General features: G+C 47.5%; 1 protein-coding gene across 10 annotated transcripts in view; it reads left to right on the forward strand.

The window, feature by feature from the left end:
- Nucleotides 1-19,400, forward strand: part of FRMD4A (FERM domain containing 4A) — a 592,045-nt gene that overhangs the window by 447,650 nt on the left and 124,995 nt on the right. For all 10 annotated transcript variants that reach the window (XM_057304597.1, XM_057304598.1, XM_026479048.4 and 7 more), the window contains exons 4-5: nucleotides 7,727-7,819; nucleotides 18,823-18,907. In XM_057304597.1, the coding sequence (XP_057160580.1) occupies nucleotides 7,727-7,819; nucleotides 18,823-18,907 (178 nt within the window). The remainder of the gene's footprint in view (nucleotides 1-7,726; nucleotides 7,820-18,822; nucleotides 18,908-19,400) is intronic.

Here is a 19,400-nt window from a genome sequence, read left to right on the forward strand (position 1 = left end):
GAATTAAGTAGGGCCTACTTTAAAAAGTAGTAATAGGGAACCTAGGTGGCACAGTCAGTTAAGGATCCAACTCTTGGTTTCAGCTCAGGTTGTGATATCAGAGTCCTGAGGTCAAGCCCCATGTCAGGCTCTGCGCTCAGCGTGGAATCCGCTTAAGACATTCTCTCCCTCTCCCTCTGTGCCTTCTCCCTGCACGCTCTCTCTCTCAAATAAATAAATAAATCTTTGAAAAAATAATAATAATAAATTGGGGCACGTGGGTGGTGCTGTTGGTTGAACATCCAACACCCAACACTTGGTTTTGGCTCCAGCCGTGATCTCATGGTCGTGGGATCGAGCTCCACATTGGGCTCTGCTCTCAGCAGGAAGTTTGCTTGAGATTCTCTCTCTCTCTCCCTCTGCCCATTCCACTTCTGCTCTCTCTCTCAAATAATCTTTAAAAATAATAGTAATAATAGGGGCACCTGGGTGGCTCAGTCATTAAGCATCTGCCTTCGGCTCAGGGCGTGATCCCGGGGTCCTGGGATCGAGCCCCACATCAGGCTCCTATGCTGGGAGCCTGCTTTTTCCTCTCCCACTCCCCCTGCTTGTGTTCCCTCTCTCACTGGCTGTCTTTCTCTCTGTCAAATAAATAAATAAAATCTTTAAAAAAATAGTAATAATAAATTTTAAAAATAACTTTCAGTCTATTTAACAGAAATAGTCAAACACACCCCGAGTTGAAGTAATGATTTTCGTAGTATATTTAGATTTTAATTTGAATCTCCTATTAAAAATGTGAAGAATTGTGTGTCAGATGCTGTAAATGAGTATTCATGTAATGAAAACCTTGAGGAAGTATTCAGAAAGCTGAGGGAGAAAGAAACTTGTTTAGCCATCATTGCATATTTTAAAAGCCAGGTACAGCTAGAATGTATTTTCACATACCAATTAAGAAAATGACTAGTTCTTAACCTCTTATTTAATCACAGAACCCTTTGAAATTTGTTAACAAGTTACATTCCATCGCCTCCACCAAAATTTACACACATAATAATTTATGCTCAAATTTTAGAGGGTTCATAGACACCGTGAAGCCAGAATCCCAGCAGAAGAACCAATTAAGGATTTTTTTTTTTTAACAACATGCTCTGTTTCCATTGATCGCGTCATTGATGGGTACTATTCGCAGTCTGATTTATCCAAATAACATAGGTCCTGAATGCCTTGTCGTACTGGAAATGCATCAGTAGTCCAGTGCCGGGACAGCGGGGAGAATCCTCTGCTCTACAATGTCCTTGAGTCTGTGCTCCCCTCGAGGAGAAGCGTGGCGAGCATTGGTGGAGGCATCTGAGAAGGGTTTAGGTGGTGAGCATCCTCAGTCTTAAGCTTATCTATAACTCGAAAATAATGTAGAAAAGCAGTTTTCCCATTGCAGGAAAAAAACCAGGAAGATACGGCGCTGAGAAAGTAATTTGAGAAATAGGTTTGGGATTTCCATTCATGAAATGCCCTGTACCAGGAGACTGGGGAGAAAAATCAATGCCAAGACCGCTGTGCCTTGGTTGTAACTGCTGCTTGTGGGAACGTATCATTCAGCGCTCAGTGCTACCCCGAGGCAGCCCGTGTAGACATTCAAATGTATGGCAAACCACAGTACCTTCTATTTAGTGACCGGAGGAGGGCCCTAGAGCTCTTCCTGTGTGCAGCTGAGAGAAATAAAAAAGAATGGGGCAATCTGTGGAGGCCTTAGAGATCCATGTCTTTTGACCTTTTCGTTCCCAGTGCAAGTGGGACGGTGGAGCTCAGATCCTGGAGTCGGTGAGCAGTGAATTCTCCCCAAGTATGGAGACCATTTAGGGCAGGAGCCGTGTCTCTACTTGGATGGCTGTCATCACACCGACAGTACTGATTGATGGAGCACATTTGAAGCTGATGTATTTGTTCTTTAGCCAAAGCTTATTTAGCACCCACTGTTAGCCCTGGAAATAGAGAAATGACTAGCTTCGACCACCTCTAAGGCTTATATTTTTCGTTGAGGAGGTAAATAATCAGATATAGTGTAGGAGGTGCTACAAAAGAAAATTCAGAACAGCCTGAAGAGAACATAGTGGAGCAAACAATTCCTCTATAAATAAAAAAGCCATAAAGTTAGCGGGACCGAACAGCCGTCTGTTTTCCTCGATGCTCAGCTTTGTCTGTCTGTCTGTCTCCCTCTCTGTCTCTCTCTTTCACACACACACACACACACACACACACACTCACTCACATACTTGAAGGCCACTATTTCAGAGTTTCTAGCTAAACCACTATCCCTGAGCTGTCCTTGATGAGCCCATGTATTTCCAGCTAAGGACATGAACTAGCTGAGCATTCTTCCATTTGAAGAGCCCTCGGCCCACCCTCCTGTCCCCCATCCAGTGACACCCTGAGAATTTCATGCTCTTGCTTTGGCTTTCTTTGGAGACTCATTCCATAGGAAATAACCTGTCTACAATGAAAACCTCTAAATGGCACAGTGTACTGTTACCCCTTGGGGGTCCAAGAGGCGATCGGCTCCCACAAGACTTATCACGTACCCCCACCCTCCGGTGGCTCCCTACAAACAAAGCTCTCCTTAGGGCCATCTCTATTGAAGGTGCCAACACTTGAACCAAAAATCTATTTGTATTATATGTAGAAGCTAAAAGCGACCTGCTAAACAAATGCATCCAATTTCTGTTGCCTGGAAGCAATTGCATATTTATTACTGGCCCAACAGTTTGACCTATGGCCACCATAAACCAAATGAGTGTTATCTTGCTCAGCTTTAAAGATAGTTATCAGTCAAGCAGTAACACAAATACTGTGAGTGTCGGGCTGGGGCATTTTTTAAATTTTTTGCTTTGTTATTGGTAAACGCGCCGAGGTGAATTCTCAAATGAAAAATCAATGAGAATAATGAAAATCGAGCTATCAGGCATCTCTTAGTTAAACTGAATAGAGAAAATGCTCCTTTGACCTATTTGTTCCCCATCCCACCCAAGCTTAAAGAAAAAAAAAAAGTATTTGAGGAAGGGACTTGGTGCCGGGACTGTGGGGTGTGACACAGGCAAGGAAGTGCCCTGTGCAATGAGGAGTCTGTGACACTGTTGGCTATAGCAGATGTGACTTGGAGCCACATACCAGGAGCAGGACGATATATTAACAAGCCCAAGGTACTGGAGTGAGTTTCCAGTTGACATTTCAATCCATCTCTTAGCTTTTGCCCAAATAGCAGGCAGTTCTCATCAGAGATCTTGGATAAGTCACTTGCCCCTTTGGTCTTCGCCTGTGTGAGCAGCATGCAGTGAAGAGATTTTTGCAGGCGTGCAAAAAGGAGGGGGCCGCTTCCTCCCGCCCGAGGGTCTCAGGACTGCAGGGTCCGCCTGTCCGTGTGTGTGCGTCATGCCATCCTGCACATCCATCCTTCAGTTGGGGGTTGAGAGTTCAAGCAGAGGAAGTGGAGAAAGGAAATTCGTTTTTCCTCGGAGGCTAGCTATTCAATCTGGGGTGATTCTGGCCTCCTTGTTCTCTCTGCTTCCTGGTCACGTTCTCACTGTATACCTATTTCAGTGCTTGGTAAATGCTAAACCAATATACGGCTGCGAACAAAGGAATTTCTAGTTAAATAAATTTGTTATGAAACTGTCATTCTCTAAAATTTTTAAAAAAATTTTTTTAAAGATTTAGTTATCTATTTGGGGGGGCAGAGGGAGAGGGAGAGAGAAACTCAAGCAGACTCCACACTGAGCACAGAGCCTGACACGGGCTCACACCCAGGACCCTGAGATCACGACCTGAGCTGAAACCAAGAGTCCGACACTTAAATGACTACACCACCCAGGTGCCCATCTGTAAAAAAATTTTAATGTGGGGAATGAAATTCTCTAGAGAGGGAATGCATTCCTCTTGTTGTCTTCGGTTCACGTGGACGAAGAAGCGCAGTGAGCACCCCCAACAGAGTGGCATCCAAGGGACACCTCTGTCTGTGTTCAAACCCCCAGCGGTCCGTGTGGTCAGTAATGTCGGGCCATTGGACTGGGCTGCGGATTTCTCTTGTGACGATCATGAAGAGGTTCTTCCTGCCAGAACCTTTATCACAAATTATTGTCATGCAAGGGATTGAAATTTAAATCTGCATGGTCATTGGATGGATTGCTGTTCGGAGTTTTCTCAGATTCTCTGTTTACTTGGCATCCGTTAATTCCAAAGCCTGACGAACAGCCAAAGCTGTTTGCGTCTCCCCTGTGACCCAGAACCCATCCTCTGAGCCACCTTCTGTATAGGACTACCCCTGCCCTTCATCGGTTCAAGGCCAGTACCAGACAGCTGGGGGCAGCCCTTATACCTCGCAGCCTGCCAGAATCATTAAAACTAGCCAGCCCTAAGCTGTTTCCCCTGCCCTGTCTTGCCTGGAAACCCCAGTAAAGGCTCTGACCTATGCCTTCTCATTCCTTGTCCGCCTCGTAACCAACATGGGCGCTTCCCCCCATAGCCCTGCGTGGTGTGGTGCGCCTCTCATCGCCGGGAGAACTCTGAATAACATCGAACTCTTCTCTCAATAGCATTCACCTCTCTGTTGTCACTCACTTTCGTAAATTGAGATGCAGGCATAAATCTATTGCTTTTGGCGGCAGTCATCCAATCAATGAGCAAGTCCTTTTGAGCACCTAATAGTTGTCAGGCGCTGTGCGAGGTTCGGGGATGACATTTTTTTTTTTAAGTGTCGAAAACTTACGACTTAGCTGGAGAGACGGGTTGTATTCTTTAAATACCTAATTGTACAAAATACGCTAAATACTCTGCTGAGGACACAAACAGAAGTCTGGAGAAGTTTGAAAGAAACCCCAGACTGAAACAATGAAGGGTGACTTCTTTGGAAAACTGGAACTCAGCCTCGAACAATGGCTAGCATTCGGATGATGAAGAAGAGAGACTATACCAATTAGGAGAAACAGCAAGATCAGAGGCACAGCATAGAGCATGCATGGGGCATGTTTGCAAAAGGCTGAGCCTAGAGAAGGCTCTGGGAGATTGGGGACATTTTCAGAGGCAGGAAGAGAGTGGCTGTAACTTATTAGCCAGAATTAGGCCTAGCATTTGTGTTAATACCTTCCACTTGATCAGACACACAATTTCACCTTATGAAGTAGGTCTCTGTTTTTCAGATGTAAAGGGTCTACTGGGGAGACAGAAAGGGTATGCTGAGGAGGTTCCATGGATGGTGAGAAGTACGGGAGCAGGTGTGCCTGGGGTGGACGCTGTGAGGGTCCAGAGAGGAGCCCAGCCCAGGCTGGTGTGTGGAGTGGGAAGGTGGGTCAAGGAGTGCTTTCTGGAAGAGACACAGGAGAGCTGGGTCTTGAAGGATGGGTCAGGCTTCGCTCAGTGATGAAGGAGGGGAAGGGCCTTCTAGGCAGAGAGAACAACATGAGCTCAGGCACAGAAGACCTAAACAATATGACCCTGTGGGGCATTCTCAGCATTTCTGGTATGACCAGAGACCAAGTTGGCACTGAGGCATCCTGCTTCCAGATCCCATGTTCTCGTTGGACGGGAATTTATCCCACCTTTTTGGAAGAAAGCGATCCAGTCGTTTTATTTAGAAAACCTTTTTTCCCCCCATTATTTTTTATGCTTACTATATTCCTAGAAGGATAACCAAACATGAAAGGTAAAGTTAATAGAAAAAAAAAATGTTTTTCTAGATGGAGATTCTTAGAAGGAGGAAAAAGAGCCAGATGCCTCAGGTGGACACTCTTCAGAAGCAGATCCAAATGCCATCTCTAGAGCCACAGCTGTGGGCGTCATTGAAAGAGGGAGCTTGTGCAAAAGATGCAGCTTGAATGAGTCTTAAAGTGGAGATAGAAACCTCTAGCATGTTTCCTGTCTTGCATTTGTTGGAGGCAAGCATGTACTTGGAGGAGCAAACATTCTAATGCAGTGAGTCAGACAGCTTTTGTCTCCCATTATCCACAGAGCAAATGCCAGCCTTTCACACGTGCGTATACATTATGAATGTGTTACACGGCATCAGGCACCTGAGGAGGCTTCGTGTATCAGTTGTGTCTGTTCAACATGAGCTTCCTGAGTAAAGGTGAATATAGGGCTCAGCCCTCCACGCTGCTGGACTGAAATTAGGTCAGGAGAGGAAAAGGTAGACTCCTCTGCTCATACCTGTCCCATGGCTGTGCCACACTCTGCAAAGACCATTCTCCTCAGTGTGGCCTCCCAGGCCCTAGCAGCTGGTCCCTGCCCTCTCAATCCCCATCCCTTTCTACTCACATGACACCAACATGCCAGATTTCTCCCTACCTCAGGGCCTTTGCACATGCTGGCTGTACTGCTTGGAACATAGTCCCCCTTCTCTTTGCTAAGCCTTACTGTTCTTCAAATTTCAAACACCAGGCAGTACTTTTCAGGCCCCAAACTCCATCAGGTCCTTACATGTTCTCATTACTCATGGTCCTTATACCATAGATGTTAGGTCCTAATACCATTCTGATTAGTAATTCTGCCATTAATGTGGGAATAGTGGTTGAGTGTCTGTCTCCCTACAAGACTATAAGCTCAAGGGGAATCGGGATCGTGTCTATTTTGTACACTGCTGCATCTCCAGACCCTTTCTCAGAGGTGATTAATTAATATTTACAAAAGGAAAGAAGGAAAGGAAGAAATGGGCAAGCCACTCCCATTTGTGTATCATCAAAGGTCTCTGTGGTTCAGTTTAAAATAGCTTTGACGAGGTATAATTGACATACAATAAACACTCGTTAAAGAGTACAGTTTGGTAAGTTTTGACATGTGTCTACACCCATGAAACCATCACTAGCATCAAGATAATGAACATATCCATCACTCCCAAAAGTTTCCTCTTGCCCCGCTGAAAGCCCTCCCTCGCACCCCCCCCCCCCGCCCCCGGCAACCACCGGTGTGCCCTCTGTCAGTACAGATCAGTTTGTACCTTCTGGAGTTTTATATAGATGAAATCCTACAGCTTGTGCTCTTTGTCTGGCATCTTTCACTCAGCATAATTGCTCTGAGATTCATCCGTGTTGGTATATGTGTCAGTAGCTCACCGTCTTTACTGGGGCCTAGTATTCTGTTCTGTAACGGTATCATGCTGATTCCCCCGTTGATAAACATTTGGCTTGTTCCAAGCTTTGAGCTGTTACAAGTAAAGTGTCTCTGCACATCTGCATGTAAAAAAGTCTTGGCGTGGACGTAGCTTTCCTTTCTCTCAGGTAAATACGTCGGCATCAAATGTCTGGGTCATGGGATGTGAGTTCGTTTTTTAAGAAACTGCCTGTGATTCACTTTTCACCCCGTCTGCTTCCAGCAAGATGTTGTGAAGATTGCTAACGTTGCTAAAGTGGGTTTTGAATCCTTCAGGAAAAGAGGCACTCAGGAGGGTGGTGGTAAGGGAATTCAGGACCAGAGAGAGAGTATGATTCCATTTTAATGTTAGCGCAGTCTAGGAAATGGATAGCAGGTGGCGAACCCCAGCCTCTCTGATTGCCATTCCTCTCCTTTGTGTCACACAGTATCTGCCTCTGGTTCAGTATCCCCCCAGGTGATTCCTTGAGGTTCTTCAAATACTGAGAAGTTAGGAGTGCGGAAGAGGTCCACACTGATCTGTGATCCGGCATGTTCTGCCGCACACACGCCTTCGTCACAGAAGCTTCTGCAAACTCCAGAGTCCTAACCCATTTGTCTCTCTTCTTCTCAGGGGACACTTAAACTGGCTTCAACTGGATCGAAGAGTATTGGAACATGACTTCCCCAAAAAGTCAGGACCGGTGGTTTTATACTTTTGTGTCAGGTACGTATGCCTCACGTCCATCCTTTTGCTACTTCTTTTTTTCTTTGTCAAGAAAAGTCTGAGAGAGCAGCATGATTAAGGGAAGGGGAATCAAGTTCATTGGGGTCCATTGCCAGTGACAGAGGTCATAGTAGAGCTGCATTCACAGTAGACGTAAGCATAGGGTGTGAGAGTCCAAGGTGTGTCAGTGTGTGTGCATGGACACACGTGTTTGTGCTCTTGCACTAGGATGCTTGTGTGGAATGAAGATAAGAGGCCCCCTTTTTTGCTTTTTTGGGGGGAGCTTATATCTCAAACTAAACTGAGTCTCTTCTAGTAACACAAACTCTTGGGTTATTATTATTATTATTATCATTATTATTATTATTGGTGGCAGTCATTTGGAGCTACATCACAAATGTCTGTGTCTTCTTTCCTTTTTTTTAAGATTTTATTTTTTTGAGAGAGAGAGAGCGCACATGTGCACAAGTAGGGTGAGGGGCAGAGGGAGAGGGAGAAGCAGACTCCCCGCTGAGCAGGGAGCCCGATGCGGGGCTCGATCCCAGGACCCTGAGATCATGACCTGAGCCAAAGGCAGATGCTGAATCAACTGAGCCACCCAGGACCCCTGTGTCTTCTTTCCTTTTATCACAAGTGGCACTTGGCCTCTTGAAACTTATTTTATCTTATCCCAAACAGGGATAGTTGAAAAGCAGCAGCAAACCATAGATAAGTGCATTCCCCAGTAAGGGAGGATATGGCCTAATAAAATACCAGAAACGATGGGCATTTTCTGTTCACTAATCTATTATAAAAAGTTTTATTTTGTGACTGCAGAGAATGTAATTTGCTTCTCACGGTTAACATTTGCAAACATGAGGTCAGCTGGACTTGCCACTTTCATTTGCAGAAAGTTTTGGCAAGTCAGAGAGCGGGGTCGTGTCTTGGGTTCAGGGGCAAAGCCAGGACCTGAGCATCCAGGTCCAGCGGCTCCCAGAGCACCCCGTCTGTGGAGCCACCAGGCATTTCTGTGCAGAACCTTCATTGTGCACAACTGCAGAGGCCTCAAATGCCTCCGTCTTCCAAAGGACACCAAAACTCGTACCCAATACACACTCCCTGTTCTTTTAAAATATGTTAACAAGTTCGAGGGGCACCTGGGTGGCTCAGTCAGTTAAGTGGCTGACTTGGGCTCAGGTCATGAGATTGAGCCCCCGTCGTCCATCAGAGTCTGCTCCCCCATCTCCCTCTGCCCCTCCCCACCCCCGGTCACGCACGTGCTCACACTCTCTCTCTCAAATAAATAAATAAATAAAATCTTTACAAAATATATGTTAACAAGTTCAAGAGCAGGACACGAACAATTCACAGTTCAGTTCTTCCTGAAGAGTGTGGTCAGGTACAGTTAGAGACGTAGCCATCCTGATACCACGGAAGGCATTAGAGCCTATATAAGAGTTAAAGGGTCCATTTCCCAGGCGGGAAGATGTGTCTTCACCTCTGCTGGCGGAGCAAATTTAAACTTGCATGTAATGCCCTTTTTGTTCAAGAGCTGCAGACCTATCAGAGCTAATCTTGGCCATTTCCATTACTGATGGGCGTGATCTTGATGTCACAGTCTCATGGTAGCCCCATTTTCTCAGATAAATGGAAAAGCAACTGCTTAAAGGAGAGTTCACAATTTCACCAGGGGGGTGTGGCAGCATCGGGCAAGGCTCAGTCGAATTTAAGCATCTCATTAACCTGTAATCAAAGGTGGATGAGTCCACTTGCCATAATACAGCAGGATCTCCCCTCCTTCCTGCTGCTTTTCACCAACATTAATCAAGAAGAGAAAATACTGGGCTGGTTGTATATTAGCTGCTTCTTGCAAGGGTCTGTTAGGAGCTGAGTTATGGGTGGGTTTCAGGAACTGAGCCTTACAGGAAAGCTTGGGGCACCATGAGATTGTCACTGAGGATATGCAGCTGTTCAAAGTCACTGCTGACTCCGCCCGTGACATCAGGTACACAGAGGAGGGCTGCAGAGGGCGATCCCGTGCTTACAATACGGAGAACCAGGAATGAATGCTTCTGCCGTCCACCACCCGTTTTCCTGGTTGGGTGCAGCAGGCACCTCGGAGAACTCCCAGGGAAAGCCTCCCCCAGGCCACATTTGGGGACAGACCCCTAGCAGAACATTGTCACAAGGCGGAGCTCCATCTGTAGCTCATGGCAAAAGCTGCTCTTTCTGCAGAGCCTCGGGTTTCTGTGGCTAGTCTTGGCCACCTGAGTGCTTCTAACTCAGCAGCTCCGAAGTCAAACTCATCATCTTGACCTCCCCAGGCCTTCCGCGGTCCCTCAGACCTCTGACGTCGTCATGCGTTCAGGCCTGTAGACTTTAACCATGAAGTCCTTCCTCTTCCTCGCATGCTCAGGTGCATTCATTCTCTGCGGCTACTTCCACCCTCTGCCCTGTCCTCCCCTCTCCCCATCATCTGTCACTTGAACTATTGGTATCACCTTGGTACCCGTCACAGAGGATCCTGGCTCCCAGACCCGCTCTCCTGAGTCCCCACTTTGCAGCCAGCTGAGCAACACAGAAGCAAAACACCAAGAGTCCGTGTTTCCCGAGAGAAAAGGCGGATGCTCTCCTGTAGGTGAATTGTGCATTTTTACCTTGGTGCCTGGGAAGAATTCCCAGCTTATGCCTCCATACCTTTCCAGGGGTGCCCACAGGCTATTTTCTCCAACGGAATGGCAGGATGAATTATCTTCATAAAAGACTCAGACCTTGGACTATGCCGGGGTCCATAAAGGAGCCCCCGTGCAGCTGGGTCATTTCCCCATATGTGGACACTGACCTCTCTCATTTCTCAACAAGAGCGCGGCGGCAGGAGCAGCCCCTGTGCAGCCAGGAGCACACGTGTGTGCCTGCAAGCAGTTTCTCTAGCCACTCCTAGCCTCTCTCCTTTTGTTTAAACATCTCTAGATTCCATCTCTGTAACATGTGCACTGTTAGCCTTCGTGGAAAAGGAGAATAAAAGCACCCAATAAAAGACCGTGGAAAAGGCTGACTGCCTTAAGCCAAGATTCGGGAATTCATCCAGTGGAAATATTAACCCCATATCACTGGGGATCTAAATTTGGGCTGCATTCCCAGCATGGCTTACTATTTGGCAATTATATATTCTTTTGCTGTAATGCATATTTGAAACATCTGTGAGAGTGAGGGCAGAATTATCACCTCCATTCAACTGATGATGAAAAATAAGACCCCAATATATTAAATAACATGAATTTGAATTCAGGGAATTCTTTATCTTCTGAGCCTGTCCTCTAAGGGCCCGAGACTGGTGTCGTGTTGCCGAGTATACTCAGCATGGCGGGACAGAGGACTGAGAAGCCGTCTTCACTGACCCATGATTTAGTATAAGTGGACCTCCCCCTTCCTCCTCCTCAGTCAGATCACCAGGAGTGATCACAGAGGCTTAATAATTACCTAAAAAGGAAAAAGGTCTGGGGGAAGGGAACTATCCATTATTAAACACTCATCCGTTATCCAGGATGATTGTAAATCTTCACAGCCCTTGAATCAGGTACGATTACTCCTCGTTAAAGAGAGGAGGTGAGAGGCGCCTGGGTGGCTCAGTTGGTTAAGCATCTGCCTTCCGCTCAGGTCATGATCCCGGGGTGCTCGGATCCAGCCCTGCACTGGGCTTCTTGCTCAGCAGGAAGCCTGCTTCTCCCTCTCCCTCTGCCCCCTGCTTGTGTGCACGCTCTCTCTCTCTCTGACAAATAAATAAAATTTTAAAAAGAGAGAGAGGGAGATGAGGGCCCAACATGCTGATTCTCTCCCCAGGACTGCTAGGAAGTTACCACCTCTGTTCAGTTAGATCGGACTCCAAACTCTTTCCACTGCACCATGCTGCCTCTCTCTCCACAAGTGAAAAGCGACCCCATGATTGCTTATCAGAGACTCTGGCAGGGCCGCAGGCCACCAAGTCAGGATCAGTGACTTTGGTCCATCTCACGTTCCACACTTGGCTGCGGTTACAGAACCAGGGTCCATCCTCAGAGATGGCGTCAGGCTGGGATGCACCCCCACTGGGCGAGAGGGTGTGAAGAGCAGCCCTCCCAGGCCTGACATTCCAGATCTAGCACTGCCGAACTCCGAATAGCCTTGGCGGAGAGCACCCCGTTAGCGGGGGGACATCCCGCAGTCGCAAAGCTTGGTGGCATGTTGGGACCTCCGTAGGGGCGGAGGAAGGGGCCTCGCAGATGGTAAAGCAGGAGTTTTCAGAAGCCGAGGTATGCGTTGTTAGCCCCACTTGAGAAACTCTTGCCGTTTGCTGACCAGGGTGAACACCAGTGGGAAGGCATTCTACCCCGCGCTGTGCTCTTTCTTCTCCTGTGAAGATGATTCCATAGTCCCCATCGGAACCCTGAGCTGCCTCACTGTGGGGCCTGGAGAGCCAAGACCCACTCTCATTCCAGCTGTGGAGAGTGAGCGCCCCCCTTGGGGACACTGTGCTGCACGCTCACGGTCAGCAGTACGTTCAGTTACTGATGCACGAATATCCACCAGCACTGACGACGTTGTGGGCACTGGTTTAGGAGCTAAGGGTAGAGCCGTGAGCAAAGCAGACGAAAACCCCTATCCTCGTGCACATCCATTCCCCCGAATTCCAGGGCCCTCTCAGCCCGGCCTGTCCTCATCTCTGCTGATTCAGCCCAAAGCCTGTTATGCGCCGTTACAACCACCCCTTCCCCGGGACCTCCCCTCCCTTTGCGGCTGGTCACGAGCGTGCATGGCCCCTGTGTGCGCACGCAGACACACACACACACAGGGTGGAATCAGTCCAGTCACATGTTACTTTTATTTCTGCCCCTGAGCTGTCGAGTGTAGTCTGGGCCGGGGGAGGGGGGTCACCGAGCTGCAAGTTGGTGCATGATTGCCTATGACCAATCTCACACAGCTCGTCAGTGTTTCTAGGCACTTCTGTCCGTTGTTCCTGCTCAGGGTCCTCTGCGTTGTCCACGGTGGTTTTTGCTCCTGCCACGGACTCCAAACCAGAAGCTCACTCCTTTGCTTCAAGAAGGTGACATTGCTTATGGTTTTGTAGAGAAAAGGAAAGCTGGCCCAGTGAGCTTCAGCTTCCTGCTCCCTTCCTCAGTTGTATCCGCCCATCCTGTGGCCTCCTTACCCACCCGCTGCATGTGTGCACATGCACTCACACACACACACCCCTCAGAGGAAGACTGACCCTTAGCCCAGCATCCGAGGCCAGCCAGGTCCACGTGCTCCAGCCCCAGCCCCTTCCTGCACCTCCAAGAACTCCCTGCCTCCAGCCTCCCATCTGTCTCTGTCTTAGGCTGCTCCTTGTCCATGGATTCTTCTCCCCATGACAATGACTCTTCTACCCTGACAAAATACCCTCCCTGACTTGCATCCTTCAGCTACTGCCCCCTTGCTCCCACCGCTGTCCACAGCAACGTTCCGGAAGGATAAGTCTGCCCTCGTCTCCTTTCTCCCATCCCACTGGCTCCTCACCTTGTGGCTGTCCCATCTCAAATGGTCACTGGCGGTCTCTAGGCCCCAATTCCATGGGCGCTTCTCTGCCCTCCCCTGCCTGAATCAGTGACATCTTCATCTCTCTGCCCCCCAAACTTCCTCCTCTTCCTGAGGCACCTCCTTAACTCTGTGATTGGCCCCGCCACACACCCAGCCAGAAACTGGGGAGTCAACCTTGACTCCCCTGCCCTCTCTCTCCTGCCTCCTTGCCTGCCTTCATTCACTAATTCCTGTTACTTTTGTGTCTTAAATAGGCCCTATACCCACTGCTGACTCTCCACGAACACCCCCTTGGCTGTCATTAGAGCATTCCTGAACTTCTCCTGGTTGTGGCTCCTTCTGTTCTCCTCTAGGTTACCGTGGAGTATCTTTCCAGAATTCTCATCTGATCCCTTCCTCAAAATGTTCCCGGCTTCCTGTTATAGCGCTGCGGTTATCCTTAGCGTGTCCTGTATGATGCTGCACCGGCCAGCCTCACCCCCTGCTGCTGTGACCCCCCACACACACACACACCGACTCTACAAGCAGCCCGGTGACCAGTGTGTGAGCAAGATCACATCCATCTGCAGACCACTGTTTGAGGGCATGAAACAAGCTCCCCAAATCTGAGAACAATGACCCTCTGATAGTATTCACCAGGCGAGCTTAAGAAACGGGCCAAGAAAAATTATAGGACAAATATCCCTACACACCCAAGGAAATCTCTGTATTTCTGTAGGAACATGTTTGTGCTCAGATGGTTCCCTCCACGCCTGGGCTGTTCCTTTAGTTGTGTCTTCTTCAGCCAAGTGTCCCTGCAACTCTGATCATCTCCACTGTTTGCAGGAAAATAAACAGAGATTAGATTTGTCTCCTCAAACAGAGGTTCACCAACAGTAAACTGAAGTAAGCACTAGAAAAAAAAAAGAGGCAATCCCAGGAAGCTTTAATCCGGGAGTGGGGATTTTACAGCTAAGTTTATGGCCTGACTGTTGGTGTCTTTCCTGGCTGGTGGAGACAAACAGTTGCTCTTTTCCTGTCACCATAGTAACAATGAAGGCAGGGATCCTGAAATGAGGAGCCTGCTAACCAGAGCTTGCTAGATCTCAACTGGGTGCCCCAGTGAAGATTTTCGAGCTGGTGAAATTCATAAGATGAGAGATATTCGGCCCCAGAAACTCACAGCAGCACCAAATACCCTTTTCATTCCCATCGCTCCTTTTTGCTACTAAAAGTCAGCATTCCAAATGTGACCCTTGTGTTCGTGACAAAATGAAATCAGCGGTCCATTTAATTAACACTTGCTGTAAATATTCAGTGATTCCCAAGTGCCAAGGGGGTGGATGTGAGAGGGAAGAGGAGGAGCGGGCCGTCCAGAGGAAGAAGGCTGACTGACATCCAGACATAGGACGTTGCTCACGCTGCTGCCAGTCAGAGGCGTCCGCGGGTTATAGGGGACGAGACTCCCCAAGGCTTCAGAGCCTTTTGATTATTTTATGTGCCCAAACACGTAGCAGCATAGCACGTATTTATTCCTGCTTCAGAGTGTCTGATACAGTGTCTCAGGTCTGGGCCAGGACCGCTGCTGATGGTATTCAGGGAACAGGCTTAGCCAGGTCTGCCCTTGGCCTAGAACAAAGGTTGGCCCTTTGACTCAGAAGAAGCCATCAGATTCAGTCCTGCTAAATATGGCAAAGAACCCGTTTTAAAGCATAAGTTTGATTATTACTCAGGTACAGGTACTCAGGCATAGGTACTCAGGTACTCCCAACACATCAGGAGATGGTGGCCGATGAAAAGACAGCTTACTATTCACAGTTTCCAGGAGGAGAGAGCTCACCGCACCAGGCGGGGCTGCCCAGGGACACACCAGGGTTGGTCAGGAGGCAGAGGGAGTGGGGGGGAAATGTGGGGAAGAGCCTTTGTTTCATGGTTTCTACAGGAAGGAATGGGTGAGGCAGGGTAATCAGGTTTAGCATTGGCTACTTTGAATAATTACAGCAGGCTTGGGGCATAGGGTCTGGCCAGAGTTGTCTGGCCTGGCTCAGGCCCTGGGGTGAGAGGGCAGGAGGGCCTTGACCTGAAGTGTGAGAGCCCCACAAAGGAGCAGGAAGGGTGTGTGAGCTCTCTAGATTAGCTGGTCTGCATATGAAAGGCGAGCTCACACCTTTATGGAACTGGTCAACCCTGGGAGGGGCCATCCCTCCAGAGCCATCTAGGCCGCAGACGTCAAAGCACCAGAAACCCATGGTTAATACGGAGCCAGACTTGGAACTGTCCATGCAGACCCTGTGCATCTACAAGAAAGCATTCAGTTCCTTGGCTTTATCCAGAGACCTGGAATTTTCTTTGTGAACCAGGTCTTTGAGAAAGCATTGCCCCCCCCCCGCCGCCCCCCGACACCGGCACACTGGTTGTTAAGGAAATGCAACATTGCCACCTACTGGCAAAAATGAGGAGCTCTCGTGAAAATCAAAAAGAACAGAACCTGCTTTAAAAAAAAAAAAAAATCCAGACTTTGTACCCAAACCATCAATGTGTCGCACTTCCCCAGAAGCTTCTTCCCCCTGGTGCTCCTGTACTTTGCCCTGAGGCTCCGTGTGTGGATTGAGATGCCTGAGGTCTCTTTTTCTCTGGACATTTTGATTCACGAGTTCCCTCATACAGATGGAAAGTTCAGGATGAGTTAAATATCCAGCGTTACAGAATAATAATATGACAGGCCTGGAGCTCACACAGTTTTCCAGGCTGTTTCTCGGTGATAAAGGTTAACGGGATATTGCTTCCCAGCTTCTGTCAAGAGGAGGTGGTTTATTTTTCCTCATCTCAGAGTATGTTATTTTTTCTACCTTCCTGCCTTGTGTCCAGCCAGACCCCTGGAACTTGGGGGACACAACTGCTGCTGCAGAGAACAGAACCTACCCTGTCCTTTCCCATTTCTGTTGCTAGAGCGGGGGTGGGGGAGTGTCATGTTTCCTTCTTATACTGTTGAGAAGAAGGATGACGGGTACCGAATGTCTTCACGCCTAAATTATCAAGATTTGAAAGAAATACAGGAAAGACACAAGGTGTTGCTTTGAAAATTATGTGGCTTTGGACCCAACAGATTTAGACACAGAGTAGTTATTGCAGAACTAAGGTCACTCACTGGCAGACTCCAGAAAATTCTGCTGCTGTCCTGGCTTTAAGACTGGAGGGGATCCGCAGCTTGCTTGTGCAACTTTCCACGTTGACAGTGAGCGAAGGGCAGGGGGGCAGGGCTGGGATGCAGCATATGAGCCCCCATGACCCGGAATCACGTAGCTCCTCTCCCTCCCACAGTGCCTTCTCTGCCCCTCTCACTGTTCCTCCCGCAGCCAGCGGGGAGGGAAGCTGACAAGCAGAGTCTTTCGCTCCCAGACACTAAGCCCACCTGTGTGCCAGGCACTGTATTAGTGCTGGAGATACAAAAATGAATGGGATTTGGCCTCACCCTCCAGGAGACATTCACAGCCTAGAAAGAAGATGCCCCAGGGAGCAGAAAAGTACAGGACTCTGGGGCAGCAGGGCAAGCAGAGGAGGAGCCCGGAGAGGAGCTCTTCCCTGGGGGCTGTCAGCAGAGTCCCGGAAAACAAGGTGTTCCTGAGTGAGGGTAGAAGGGGGCAGGAGTGGCTTGGGGTGTGGAGGATGGTGGTTTCTGGGTCAGAGCAATAGTTTGAACAAAGGCGCGAAGCAAGGTTCATCTATAATGGGTCGCGCTTGCAATTCGGCCTCCCTCGATCTCTCCCTTCCTCTCCTTCCTTCCTTCCTTCCTTCCTTCCTTCCTTCCTTCCTTCCTTCCTTCCTTCCTTCTGATTTTGCTATTCTGACTACCCTCACTCAAAAATCCTTCATAACAAATGTGTATTTTTTTTTTTATTATTAAATCCAATTTGACTTATTTTGTTAAAGACCTAGAGTATGCTACTGCCTTTCAGGTCTCCACTAGTAGAGACAGGGAAGTTGTACCACTTTGCGGTTCCTTCAGGACCACTGCAGACCCTTTATGGAGGCCTCCGTGACCTAAAATAGCTACTCTTGGCAGGTGTTTTTTTTTCTTCTTGCAGGGAGAGACCGGGTGGCAGAGGTCCACCAGGGATCCTACTCATTCCCAAGCTTTGCAAGAATGAAGGCCATACTAAATTTCCGAACATTTTATATACTCTCACATGATAATTTTACGTATTAATATCTGTTGGTTGAAAATATCTGCTAGTATTTGAAGTTACTCTGGATTCATTCACAAATTGAAACTGTATGATATTAATCACAGCAGCCTCTGCATACACACTGGGAAGATGACAGAAGACATTATTGGTCTGCAGACAAGAGGTTGCAAACTGGTGGGCTGTGGGCTTGTCCTTGCCTAAGGATGTGTTTTGTGTTGGTTTGTTGTCTTTGCTATTGTTATTGTTGTTTTCATCTGAATGAGTTTCCAGTATTTGACAGCGGCAGACTTGTTAGGTGGAGAACCACTGACCAGGTCCCTCGATCTTCTTATACAGTCTGGAAAACAGAAGCCCAGAGAGATGAAGTGATTTGCCCTAAATCATACAGAGCTGGGACCAGATTACTGGTCTCTTGACTTCCTCCCCAGGATTCTTTCCATCATACTGTAACACTATTCTAGAACATAGCACTTGTCTTCCCATTACACCTGCCACTGACGCTTCGGGGTAGCCCCAGTTTCCAGGAGGCAGGTATCCAGTGGCCCACTGAGGGCCTGTTCCCAGGCAAGGCTCTGCCTTCCATCAACCCCTCCCTGCACACAGCTGGTCCCTAGACAAATACAAGTGCCTAATCTGATTATGTGATTTAATAAACTCCAAAGTCGATGCATAAAGGTGCATTAAATGTAAATGTAAATAATTTCAGCATGTTTCATCATGAAAGAAATCTATAAGCTCCATCTGGATAAAAATCCAATTCTCATTTAGCTTAATATGCATTAATACCACAGCATTAACAGCACTTGCCACAGTTCTCTGGATTCACAGAAAGCAAATCACACCTCACCACCTTTGGGAAGATAACGTCATAACCATTTCAAAGAAAAATAGGGCCCCCTTCTTCAATTGAGCAGAAGAAATTATCTTCAAGAAATCCAACCGAACTATGATTAGGACCAAAAAAAAGCAATGTATGAAAATCAAATAATATTATTAAAAAATTGGAAAGCGGCTCAGGATAAAGAAGGAGATGGTTGAGTTTAACCACCTCTGGTGGGAGGCCCAGCTTCTTGGCTCTGGTCAAGGTTGTCAGGCATGGCAGTCCTCATGTGCTAGAAAAGGGCTTAAAAAACTGCTTTCTTTCAAAGCTGAACCGTATGAAAACAACTGATCACACCTTTTTCTTTTTCATTTAGCATGGGGAGTTCTGGTCCTCGCGTCAAATCCTGTCACTCAGAAAACAGCTGCTTTTCGGCTTGATCTTCTGCTGTTTCTGTGGCTCATTAGCGTTTTTTTCTCTTTCAGGTTTTATATAGAAAGCATCTCATACCTAAAGGACAACGCTACCATCGAGCTCTTCTTTCTGAATGCTAAGTCCTGTATCTACAAGGTAGGAACTCTTTCTTCCCATTGAGTTTTCCATTGAAAGTTGAAAGTATCATTTGAAGCCAGAAATCCTAAGTTGTTGCCCCAATGTGATTTTATTGACTAGTAGACATAATTTATAAATGGATTGCTATAAATAAATGAGAACGTCCAGAAATGATACGATCCATTTAACAACGGGACTCTTCCTGATCCCATCACGAAGTTTTTGGCTCCTTGGAGGTGCACCTCTACCTGATTTTAGGGGTCCCCTTCTCCTGGCAGCTGAGATGGAGAGGAAACATGGACAGAGAGGGCAGATTCACTAGTCCACGCAGATAGGTCTCCTAAGGATGAATGGACTTTTTTTTTTTTTCCAGAAGTCTTTTTGGTTTATTCTTCTAGGTAAATGTTAGAAATACATTGTCAGATGTAGCAAAACAAACAAACAAACAAAAAAACAAACACACAAAAAACACCTAATTGGAATTGTATTGAATGATGGAGAGAAATTTGGA

This window comes from Ursus arctos, unplaced genomic scaffold, assembly GCF_023065955.2.
Source record: "Ursus arctos isolate Adak ecotype North America unplaced genomic scaffold, UrsArc2.0 scaffold_30, whole genome shotgun sequence".
NCBI lineage: Eukaryota > Metazoa > Chordata > Mammalia > Carnivora > Ursidae > Ursus > Ursus arctos.